The 12473-nt window shown below is 46.1% G+C and overlaps 1 protein-coding gene across 2 annotated transcripts in view; it reads left to right on the top strand.

Annotated features, from left to right (window-relative positions):
* Positions 1-12473, top strand: part of VPS35L (VPS35 endosomal protein sorting factor like) — a 115312-nt gene that overhangs the window by 32758 nt on the left and 70081 nt on the right. For both annotated transcript variants that reach the window (XM_032836186.1, XM_032836187.1), the window contains 4 exons: positions 1800-1859; positions 8201-8297; positions 9002-9049; positions 10309-10402. In XM_032836186.1, coding sequence (XP_032692077.1) covers positions 1800-1859; positions 8201-8297; positions 9002-9049; positions 10309-10402 — 299 coding nt within the window. The remainder of the gene's footprint in view (positions 1-1799; positions 1860-8200; positions 8298-9001; positions 9050-10308; positions 10403-12473) is intronic.

Raw genomic sequence — 12473 nt, 5'->3', positions numbered from 1 at the left:
TTCGCTGAGGTTGGGGACCGCTGGGTTACAGGGAATTGGGAGGCTTGTCACTTTCTAGAGATTCCCACACCCAAGGCAAGTTTTAGCTCAGAGACCCGTGGTGCTTGTCTGAACCCATGGTTCTCAGCTTGAGTGTATACAGGAGTTCCCTGGCGAGGTTATCCAAAATTTGTATTCCTAGTCCCCACCCTCCAAAATACTGGTTTTCGCTAGCTCTGAGGTGGGCCCCAGGAATGTGCCTTTCCAACAAGCGTCTTTATGTGACTGTAACGTGAGTAGTGCATGCTGGGAGAGGCCTCGAGATGGCTCCTCTTCGCTTGGGTGGCTTCCTGCCCTTTGTCCTAGCCTTGTGTTGTTTCTTGGTGAACTCATTTGACTTCACATTCTTAGAACTTCCTTTTTCTTTTCCCGTGTGAGGACAGGCTGTGTGATTCTTAGCTTCCTTGAATGATGGCATTACGGGGAGAGGGGGCAATGGACCAACAACACAAGAGCTCAGGGAAATACTTTGGATACTAAAGGTGATTTGAAAGGCTCCAGGAAGGGAATAGAACTATAATTCTTATCCCTTCGATGTTGACAGTATTTTCTAAAATAATAGACAAAATAAAGCTTTTAGGGCTAGACTAAGGGGTGGCTTGTGGGCCAAGTCTGCCCTGCCCACTTGTTTTTGTAAATAAAGTTTTATTATTGTTACTGGAACATAACCAGCCACATCCATTTGTTTATACATGGCCTATGATTGCTTTCCAGCTACAACAGCAGATTTGAGTAGTTACAGCAGTGACCTATGACCCGCATCACCTAAAATATGTTTATTTATGCATCTAGCAAGTACTCAGCGTCCACGACGTGCCAGGCCCTGGTCTTAGTACTGGGAATATATCCGTGGACAAAACAGACACACATTTCTACCCTTGTAGTTTCAACTACCCTTCAGCCGCCCTTGCTAGTTGAATCCCAAATTTCAATGCTTCTGGGCACCAGGCAGATCACATAAACGACAACCTGGGTGGTACAGATGCCATTTGAGGGGTCAGCTACTAATTTGTTGTAGCTCATTTTTTTTTTTTTCCCTTAAAGAGACTTTTTTTTTTAAAAAGATTTTATCTATTTATTTGAGAGCAAGCACGTGCAGGGGGAACAGCAGGGAGAGGGAGAAGCAGGCTTCACGCTGAGTAAGGAGCCTGATGCTGGACTCGATCCCAGGATCCTGGGATCATGACCTGAGCCGAAAGCAGCCGCTTAACCAACTGAGCCACCTGTGTGCCCCTGTCATAGCTCATTTTTATCCTGTAGGGAGATGGGCCATTTTTGGCACATCATTTATGAAGAAGCAAGAAATCAGGTTTTTCACATGAATGAAAGTTTTTTACCTGTTGACAACTAATTAAAAAAAAAAAAAAAGTGTTAAAGCACTTTGTGGGCCAAACAAAATGGATCCGTGGCTGGGTTCACCCCCAAGCTGCCTACCTACAGCCTCTGGCTTAGAAGTAGAACGTGGACTGTTTGGTATTTAGTGAATGGAAGTGTCTGGAGTCCTGTTGGCCTTAAGTGTCCCTCTCTAAGGGGAGAAGGATGACTTCCCTGCCTCATGGAAAGTGTTTAAGTCCCCTCATTTTATTAAAAACAGAAACAAAAGAAATGCGGCTTACAATTTATACCACTAGGTGGCAGCAAATGATAACAAGTTAAAGTGCTCTGGGACCAGCCCCCCTCTGTCCCTAATGAACAAACGTTTATTTAGTGTTCGCTCCTGAGGAGTGGGATGCTAACACCATCTGTCCTTTTCTCCCCAGGAAAGCTGGTGTATGAGCGCATCTTCTCCATGTGTGTGGATAACCACAGCGTCTTACCAGGTAATGTCAGAGCTGTTCTACGGATTTTGTTCTGCCCTGGAGTTGTGATTAGAACGTTTCTATCAAGTCAGGATTTACGGAGACTCAGTAGAAGATTTATTTTGCTTTTGGTGTGTTAAAAGTAGAAGAAACAACTTGACAGATTTCTGGTCATCTCAGTTTTCTTAAAAAAAAAAAAAAAAACAAAAAACCATGAGCAGGTTTTCAAATGGCCAGGCTAAGAATTTGGGCAAGTAATTTGAATCCATGAAAATGAAAAGGTACAACTAGATTCAGCTGATTTTTTTTTTTTAAGATTTTATTTATTTGTCAGAGAGAGCTCACACGCACAAGTGGGTAGTGTGGCAGGCAGAGGCGGAGAGAGAAGCAGGCTCCCTGCCAAGCAAGGAGCCCGATGCGGGACTTGATCCCAGGACTCTGGGATCATGACCTGAGCCGAAGGCAGCGGCTTAATGGACTGAGCCACCCAGGCGTCCCTCAGCTGATCTTTTATACCAACTTAAATTCCTCCACTGCTTGATATTTTTCCCCTGCATATCTCTCCTGAGAAGCAAATTGCAGAAACCAACTTTATATACACTAAAGAATGATGGCAAAGAAATCAATAACAGATACTTTGCATTTACAGTCTGTGCTTAAGTGATGTGAGCATTAAATTTATTGCCAATCCATTTTAAAATCTCAGGGGGTTATAATGGGACAGCTTGATTATGAATCCCTGTTGTCACATAAATGATGACGATGTCTCTGGCTATATGGGACTCTCAGCAGTAGCTTCTCTTACCTCTCGTCCCTCCTTTCAAGTACCCAGAGCTGCTGTAAGGAAACATTTTCATCCATACAAGTTACAACAATGAGCTTACCCCCACTGCTCCTGCTCCTGCCAGATGATGGCATTTGCACCGTAACCCATAATTAACCTGTTCACTTACTCATTAACTCTTTTGTCCATCTCTATATCTGTTATTTTTAAGATGATTTAACACAACTATTTCTCAAAAAGAGACAGGACCCCAGAGACCTTTGGGGCTGAAAGAGTCATCTGGCGTCAGATGAGCAAACCCATGGAAGAGCCAAGGACATGCCCACGGCCCTGTCACCAGCTCATGGGAGCCATGCTCTTAGGGGAACTCTGTGCCGTCCAACTGGCGGTCTGGTCACATGGGGCACGTGGGATCTGGCCAGTCCAGACGGAGGGTGTGATGTGTGTATAAAAACACTCTGGATTTCAGAGACTTAAAACAAAAGACCATGAAGTATCTCACCGATTTTTAAAATCGATTGCGTGTTGAAATGACATTTTGGATGAGTTGGGTTAAATGAAGCATTTTATGAAGATTTCACTTGTTTTATCTCTTTGAACATGGCTCACGCGATATCTCTGTTGGTTGGTGCTGCTCTAGAGACTCTCCTCCACCACATCACATCTGTGATGTTACTAACAGCTCCTCCCACGTTCTAAGGCATCTCAAGATTGGGAGGCAGTGAGCCTGGAGAGGGAGGCAGGGGCCACCTTGAGTGCAGAGGCCTTCTCTGTTAACTTCAAGGATTTGGGAAATCTAGATGCACCTATTTATGTATTTATTTATTTATTAACAATTTTTAAAAAAAGATTTTATTTACTTGTCAGAGAGAGAGAGAGAGCGAGAGCGAGAGCAAGCACACAAGCAGGCAGAGTGGCAGGCAGAGGCAGAGAGAGAAGGAGGCTCCCTGCTGAGCAAGGAGCCTGATGCGGGACCTGAACCCAGGGTCCTGGGATCATGACTGGAGCCAAAGGCAGCGGCTTAACCGACTGAGCCATCCAGGCACCCCTAGGTGCACCTGTTTAATTTAAGCTTGCCAACTTGTGTGCCATAAAGTAAGCATATGCTCGCCTATAAGCAGAAGTAAACCCAAATAGATGTTTTTTTTGTGGCTACAACAGTATTGGTTTTTATTTTTATCTTTTATTTATTTTTATTTTTTGTAAGATTTTATTTATCCATTTGTCAGAGAGGGAGAGTATGAGGGAGAGCACAAGCAGGGGGAGGGGCAGAGGGAGAAACAGTCTCCCCACTGAGCAAGGAGCCCAGTGTGGGACTCGATCCCAGGACCCTGGGATCATGACCCGAGCTGAAGGCAGATGCTTAACTGACTGAGCCACCCAGGCAGTATTGTTTTTTAAAGATTTTATTTTTAAGTCATCTCTACATCCAATATGGGTCTAGAACTCCTAACCCTAATAAGATCAAGAGTCACATGCTCCACTGAGTGAGCCAGCCAGGTGCCCCTCCAACAGCATTTCCCACCCCCAAAATATTTATTTATTTAAGAGAGTAGGGCACAGGAAGAGGAAGAAGCGGGGAGAGAGAGAGAGAAAATCTCAAGCAGACTCCCTACTGAGCTTGGAGCCTGACATGGGGCTGATCTCATGACCCTGAGACCATGACCTGAGCTGAAATCAGGAGTCAATTGCCCAACCAACTGAGCCACCCAGGTGCCCCTCCAACAGCATTTTAAAAAATGCTTTTTAATACACAATCTTCTACTTCCTATTGTTGTGTACCAAACCACATAAGAATATTTGTTACTTGTCTAATCCCGAGGGGCCTTCGAGTTTACATCTCCTGCAATAAATGTCCTTCCTCCTAATTTTCACTAAATATACAAACAATATTTTAGAGCCAACTAAGGAAAAATTACTAACAGCCTCCTACTTAAACTATGAAAGTTCAAGATAAAAGACTATTTTCATATTCATTTCCAGTCCTTGTCTAAATTTATTAATTAGCACTTTTCTCACAGAAACTCTTCCTTCCCCAATACCTTTTTTTTTTTTTTTTTACCTTGAGCGATGCAAATCGGGCTTTTGTTTTTCTTGAAAATAGTTTCCTATTTTTTTTTTCTTTCAGTGAAAGTCTACGTCTGCACGTAGTGTTTTCTGGTTCCAAGAACCTGAGGGGGGAAAGGGCAAATTTCTCTCAGAAATGTCAGAGATTTGGGGGGATGTCTCTTAATAATAATTATGAAGAAAGCTTTCGAAATCCACTGTGTGGAATTCTGCCGGAAGAGATTATGTACGGAGGGGAATCTGGTGGCATGTGTGCTCATTCTTTCCAGTTGAATCAAGTTCTGACTGCTGAATTTAATTTTTGAGCCCTTCACCTTCAGGAATTTGAACTGAAGCGTACAGACCTATTTGATGAGTTTAGAAGGATATGGGTGCCCTTTGGGGTTGTGAACAGGACGTACTACTATATGTGGTAGTTTTTCCCCTACCATCTCTTAATCCAGCATATGTGTGCAGAGACGATCCACTCTAAGCAATAAAGTAATTTCATTTCCATCTTAGGAGAGAGAACTTGGGTTTGTCGTGTCGTGGCTGTTGTCACCTGTGGGCATTCTGGTCTTCGGTTTCTCCCCGTGGCTGATGGAGGCTGCACCCAGAGAAGCAGTGTCCTTAACTGACCTGGCCTCTGAGGCAAGACTGAGAGGACTTCCCTACATGCACTGTTATGTAAAGAGACCTCTCGCTCCTAGGGTGGAGACTTGGCAGAGGAAAGAGAACTAGACTCGCTGGTCTCCTCCTTCCTAAAATATCCACAGAAGTTCAGGGTTGAAAAAAGAAGCACCATAAAAGAAAAATAAGTGGGATTAGGAGGAAGAATCTTTGCTTTTTGGTACATTGACGTCTCTGAATTAATTTCCACCTTCTGAATTCATTCTCCATGTAGGCAGCCCATGGGCTAGAGTATAAGTCATGTCCTGTGAGGCCATTCCTCTGCCCAGAGCCCTTTGTTTCTGTTGTGCCTAGAAAAACTCTCCAACTCCTTACCAAGGCTGCAGCCCTGTATGACTTGGTGCATGGTACCTGCTTCTCTCCTTCCTGCTTGCCCTATTGGCTTGCTTTTTTTCTTCTTTGACCCCATCCAGAGGTCCTGCCTACCTCAGGACCTTTGCACTTGATGTTTCCTGGAACACATTTCCTCCACATGTAAACATGGCTGTCTCCGTGTTGTAATTCAGGGCTTAGCTCAAATGCCACCTACTGGGACCACCAGAGCCTACTGGGACCACCCTGTCTAATGCAACTGCACCCCCCAAAGTCACTGTCAAGTCTAATACTTAGTGGTATGTCTTTCATAGTATGGGCTGTTACTGGATACTACCTCATTTGTTTGCTTGCTTGCTTATACTTTCCAAGGTTCATTATGTTGCTCCCTCCCTGGAATATAAGCTTCGTGAGCACAGGGGCTGTCTTGTGTATTGTTATCTCTTGAGAGCCTAGAATACTACTTTTAGTCGGTTCTTTAAACATTTGTGTTGAGCAAATGAAGCACAGGAATGTAAGATTTATTTTGCTACAGGATTTTAACTAATTTCTATTTTTTGAGTGAGCTCTATGCCCAACGTGGGGGCTTCAGCTCACGACCCCAAGGTGAAGAGTTGGGTGATCTAGTGACGAGCCAGCCGGGCACCCCACTTTGCTACAAGATTTTAAAGTCTGCCTAACATCGTTTTCTCTTTAATGATCTCCTGAGCTGGAGGGAAAGCCATGTGCACATTGTTGTATAGCCTGCAGGCGATGTGGACACCCAGGACAGCTTGCTTTTCTGTGTCCCCAGGGTCTCTCGCGTCCAGCTGCGGGTTTCAGCGGACAAGGCTCCTGTCGGGGCTGGTGGGTTATAGCTTACAGTGATGCCAGCTCTCTTCTGAGTCTCCATTCCCTCATCTGTAAAGTGAAGGGTTTTTTTGTTTGTTTATTTGTTTTTTAAAGATTTTATTTATTTATTTGGCAGACAGAGGTCACAAGTAGGCAGAGAGGCAGGTGGGGGTTGGGGGGCAAGCAGGCTCCCCGCTGAGCAGAGAGCCCGATGTGGGGCTCCATCCCAGAACCCTGAGATTATGACCTGAGCCGAAGGCAGAGGCTTAACCCACGGAGCCACCCAGGCGCCCCAAAGCAAGAGGTTTTATTAGGTGATCTTAGAGACTTATTTTTGCTTTTAGGTTTCAGGTCCCATGATCCCGTCATATGAAGGGAAATTAATCCCACCCATCCTTTTTCCACAAAGCAGGATTGACAAATGAATTTAAGAATAACCCTTATCTTTTCCTGTCTGGATCTCTTGAAACTTGGAAAAAAAAAAAAAAAAAGAAAGAAAAGAAAAAGCAGTTACTTTTAAGTGGGCGGGTTTAGGGCAGGAAAGGGGAAATGGTAATTCCCCTTCCCTTTGGAACTGGCAAGTGAGTAGTTCTTGAATGAATGACGCCTTCTGTAACATCCAAAAATAAATCCTTGAGATTGCACTTCCAAATTATCTGCAGTTGTGATTAGTGACTGTTCTCTGCTAGGAGGTACCTGGAGGTTTATCTTTTTGCTGATTCCATCGGAATTTCGATCACTTTAATCATGTGCCACCAAGTTGCAGAAAGCAGAATTAGGGACGAAAGATGACTGTGCACAACAGTGATGAGGGCAGTGAGGAGGGCAGCAAGCTAGAATTCGTTGGTTGTCTCCTAAAGTGATTAACGTCTCCCCCTTTGATTGATTTTTTTTTTTTTTTTAAATTTTAAGTAAACTGTGCCATACCTCGCTGTGGGGATGGCCGCATGCCCCACAGAAAAGGGACAGGTCCGTTAATGAAGAGGAAGAGAACAGATAATGGGGGAAGCTGGCAGTTTTGCCACAAGATGACTCACATGTTGGAAGGAGTATCGAGCTGGTGGCCTGACTGAGAGTTTTCCACCGCAGGGCTTTGATTTACCTGGCCCAGGTGATATTTAGAGCACAAGCTCAGATCACATGTCAGGTGACACTTGCAGGTTTCCGAAGCATCTGGAATTCCCAACTGTATGGTTTAGTTCTGGTGGGTGTACCAAGAATCTTGGGGTTGTGTGAGAGGCTGTGGCGCTGGACTGCCTGGGTTGAATCGCAGCTCTGACTTTTGCTTGCTGTGTGCCCTAGCCATCTCTGTGTCTTGGTCTCTGCATCTGTCACAGTAAAATAAAGCTCAGGTCCTGATCTCAGGGTCCTGGGATGGAGTCCTGCGCTGGTCTGCCCACTCAGCTGGGAGTCTGCTTCTCCCTCTCCGTTTCCCTCTGCCCTTCCCTGTATACCCCCATCCCCCACCCGTGCTCTCTCTTTCTTTAATAAATAAGTAAAATCTTAAAAAGAAAAAAAGTAGGTACTGTGGAGGGATGTTGTGGACATGAGGTGAATTACCTGTTTCCTAATAATATTTGGGAGGAAAGATCTAAAAGAACTGGGGAGGCCACCCCTTCTTGTCCACTGAAGTGATCTCCTGTCTCAGGGCCCGGAGCAGCTGTACCAGACCCTGATGGATACTGTTTTTGCGTTTCAGATCACTTCTCTCCAGAGAATGTCAATGACACAGCCAAAGAAACATGCTTAAATTGGTTTTTCAAGATTGCTTCCATCAGGGAACTCATTCCAAGATTGTATCCTTTTTTTTGTCTTTGATGATTTTAAAGATAGGCTGAAGGAGTTGCACCATTAATAGGAGCCATGTGATGGGACGCCCTGAAATTCCTGTTAAAAATTTGGTCCCGTTACGGTTGCTAGCCTGAGAATCCAGGGCCAGCCACGCTGTCGGAGCCTTTGGACTGCACTCTCCCCAAATAGTGTTCTGTTTTTTTGCTTTGAATATGATGCCATGTACCAGACTTTTGTTTCCCAGAGGAACATTCCCACATTAATTCTCTCAATTAAAATGCTTCATCTTTATGTGTTTTCTCTGGTTCCCGAAACTTGAAAGGAACAGGGTCAGGCTTCTCTGCAGATGCCAGTTCTGGAGAACAGAGAGTTTGACTTACACACAAATGAATCTTGGTTATCTAAAGTTGTTCTTTCCCCATAAAGCCTCGAGGGGAGATGCTCAAGATGCAGTTTAAACTGTAGCATGCAACCGTGAATCAGCATGTAATTTTTCCCCCCAAAATGTATTTTCAGTAAGTATGAAGCCTTGAGAACCAGCTATGGAAACCACAAGCCGTTCACTAACGCAGTTCTCTGGGCTGCTGAGAGCCGTCGTGGGCCCACCATCCTGAAGTCATGCTAAGTCCTGCTCATGAGTGGTCTAGCCTTTTTGCCACAGGGAACAGGCCGTCTGGAAAACGTCTTCCTTAACAGGATGTTTTTGTAGTTACGTGGAAGCATCCATCCTGAAGTGTAACAAGTTCCTCTCCAAGACGTAAGGCTCCCCTTCAGTGTCTAGAACCGTAACATTTCCAGGGAATCTCCCACACACACTAGTGACAGTGTAATAGCGACTGTCACTCACTAGGTACTTAGCATGTAGCAGACCTGGGGCCAAGTCCCTTCTGTGCATTTTCTCCTCTGATCTAAATGGACACTTGATAAGGTAGAGATACTATTCTCCTTCCTATTTGATGGAGAAGAAAACTCAAGCCAGGAGAAGGTGGTTGAATGGTTCATGGAAGAATACTTACTCTGTCGTCTTGGCAAGTTACTAAGCATCTCTGACCCTCCGTCTCCTCCTCTGTGAATGGGTCCATAAAAAGAGGTCGGTGGGGATTTGGCAAGAGCAGGGCCTGGTGCACAGTGGGCCCACCCTCTGTATTTGCTAATGCTGCTGAAGATGGTGATAAAGATGCTGTCAGCCGCAAAAGCCTTTGCCCCAGAGCCCCATGTTGCTCTGGGTTACCTTGGGCCTTGGGGTAGCTTCCAGGACTGGGAGAAACCAGATCTGTTCTCTGCAGAGCCGACGGAACGCCAGGTCATATCGAATGGCCCATAGATGATAAGCTCCCTAAAACCAGGGACCAGCCTCTCCTGCTTCATAGTGAAGTAGTTTTATTGGGTTTAGAATGTGTACCAAATATATTTGATTTGGATCTAAGGGTGCCTGGGGTAGTTTTTAGGGATAACATTGGTGCTAAAGAAATTATTTTGCCTCAGTATTTGGAAAGGCAATGCCCGAGGCAGAGGGAGGTCCTGTGTTGCAGAAGCAAATCAGTCCTGATTGACATTGATGGGGAAGGCTGATGCCAGCCTGAGGTGGCAGGAGTTGGGTGCTAGGAGGGAGTGGGGCAGAGGACAGGCAGTGCCAAAGGAATATAGACACGGTGAGAACATCGAGAAGATCAAGGAGTGATCAGCGGGTGGAAAATAATGGAGGGGAGAAACTGTTACATTAACAAAATAAATGTCACCTCAGATGGGCAAAAAAGAAAAGATGAGATTCCAGCCCTGAGGAAATGGTAGAGATCACAGAAGGCACTCAATGAATGAATGGTGTCTGGAGAGAAAGATCGTCGTTACATTTGCCTTAGAAGAACGCAAACGTTGGCCTTGGTTTGTCTCTGAAATTTGGTTCTCTTTGCCCCCCCGCCCCAACCGGCATTGAGGAAGGGTGTCTCTATGTTAAAAATGAAAGAACAGAGAGCTCTCCCATGGGGTGTAACGCTGCCCTCTTTTTGTTCCTCACAGGGGGATTTCGGAGTGTCTGCCCCGGCTGACGTGCATGATTCGCGGGATCGGAGACCCGCTGGTGTCCGTGTACGCCAGGGCCTATCTGTGCCGGGTAGGCCGCGTCGGTCCCCTTCCCCAGCAGCTCACCAGTCACTCCGAGAAGGACTTCATTAGCTGCTAATTTTAGAACACTGCTCTTCCACGGAAAGGAGAGCTGTAGGATTTCTTTTAAAAATTAATTTTAAAGTAGACCCACTTACCGGCACTCTAAATAGGGGGCGTCTAAGGTCATCTCCTTACAAATGAACTGGTTTTCAGAATTAATTGTTTCTGTACTTCTTGCTGGGAGGAAGGCTCCCAAGGCCTGTTGGCTGATAGGCTGCTTTTCATTGCCTCGAAAGCGGCTTTCCCTTTGTCTTGGATCGGCTTGTTTTGTTAATTTCTCTAGTTGGCGCAGGGTGCGAGTTGGTGGGGGGCTGTGGGGCAGGGCCAGGGGCCGCTTTGGTGACAGGCATTGGGGTCCATGCAGCCCAGCCACAGAGGGCTCCCTGCTTCTCTCTCCACCTGCCCTCACGGGGAGGGGGTCCCAGTTGTAAATCACTTTGCCTTTTTCCATCTTAAAGCTTCTACATCAGACTTCTTCATTTGTGAAAAATGCAACCCATGGAGAGTTTCTGGTTAATTCTTCTGCAACTCCCATGGGGGCTCTGCCACCATCCGCTTGCTCTGGAGCCCTCCTTGCTAGTCCCGTCAGCATTCTTCACGTCGAAGGAGGGCTTAATGCCCCTGTTTTGTGGGGTCCGGATGAACGGCAGACTTCCTTGAGGACAAAGCTGCAGCCCCCCCCCCCGCCTCCCCCGCCGCCAGCCCTTGCCGGTGATCATATTTGTAAATGAGAAGGGGAGAACCGGTAGCCTTTGATTGACTTTTACGTGACATCTAGCAAGTGACACCAGCCCTGTGGTCTCAAGTGTCACAAAGAAACCAGTCACTGCAGAGTGAATAGCAAACATCCTTGTGAAGGACACTTTTTATAGCTCCTTATGTTCCTGATGCCCGGAAGGAAAGAAAAAGCTTTTCACTCGAGGGCAGCTTGCTCCCCGATGGTGACAGAGGCCAGGGTGTGTATGCCCTGCCATCTGCTTGAAACTTGGGGTGGGGTTTTCATACAGGAATACCAGGTATGTTTCCTAGAGCTTCAGGTTTGGAATATATTGAAGCTTGAATACTCTTTCCGAGTCCGTGTTTGCTGTGGTCCTACTGTGTGCAGAACACCGTTGGGTCCTGCGGGGGGAGGGGGGAGACGCAAGGATTTTGTCATTTTGCGTATTTGTGTTCCACTGTCTTTCCCCTCATCAGACACAGCACATTATTCAAACTTCCCAGTTGGATACTAGAGTCGTAAAGACTTAGAGTCACAGTGTTTATTGATGAGGATGATTCTGGTTACTAAAGAGAAATAAAAAATGTGGAAATAAGCATTCCCTGCAAACCATGTTCAGTTGTAAAGTTGGAAGTAAGTGGCACAGGTTAGGGAAAAGATGTTTCTGGCATATAAAATGGCACATGGCAACTTTAAACTTTAATGACAATGACTCCATGCCAGGAGGGCTGTTGATAAAATGCACCGTCTCTGGAAATCATTTTTGACAGCCTAGGCTTTACATCGGTTCCCCAGGTTGGGCAGCCACCAAGTCTTCTGACACAGAAGAAGAGGCAGTCTGTGAATCCTTTCAGCTGCAAGCGGCAAAAACCCAGCTCATACTATTTTAAGCAAAAAGGAGGGTTTATTGGCTCGTGTGTCTGAAGAGTCCAAGGGTAGCACAGGCATGGCTAGATCCTGGGTCTTCAGACTGTTGTCAAGCATTGTCCTCTCCCTCGTCACTCAGCTCTGCTTTCTTCCGGGTTGACTTCACTTTATTCAGCAGCTCCGGGCCCCCATCCTCCTAACTGAACCCCAGTGGAAAGAGAACCTTAGATAGGCCGGTCAGAGTCTCAGAGCTCTAGCCAGACCGTCTTGGGTCCCCTGTCCATCCGCAGACTGTGGCCAGGGGATGTGATAGGCCTCCTGAGCCGGCCTGGGCCACGTGCTCAGCCTTGGGCCTCAGGGTGGGGGTACAGCCAGCACCTACCCAGATCTCACGTTCTGAGAGGGAGGTTTGCTTCCCCAAAGACAAATCCAA

This window comes from Lontra canadensis, unplaced genomic scaffold (assembly GCF_010015895.1).
Source record: "Lontra canadensis isolate GAN:19392208 unplaced genomic scaffold, GSC_riverotter_1.0 scaffold91, whole genome shotgun sequence".
Classification (NCBI taxonomy): Eukaryota; Metazoa; Chordata; class Mammalia; order Carnivora; family Mustelidae; genus Lontra; species Lontra canadensis.
Note: the sequence above shows the minus strand (reverse complement) of the source record. Positions and strands in the feature narration are given on the sequence as shown.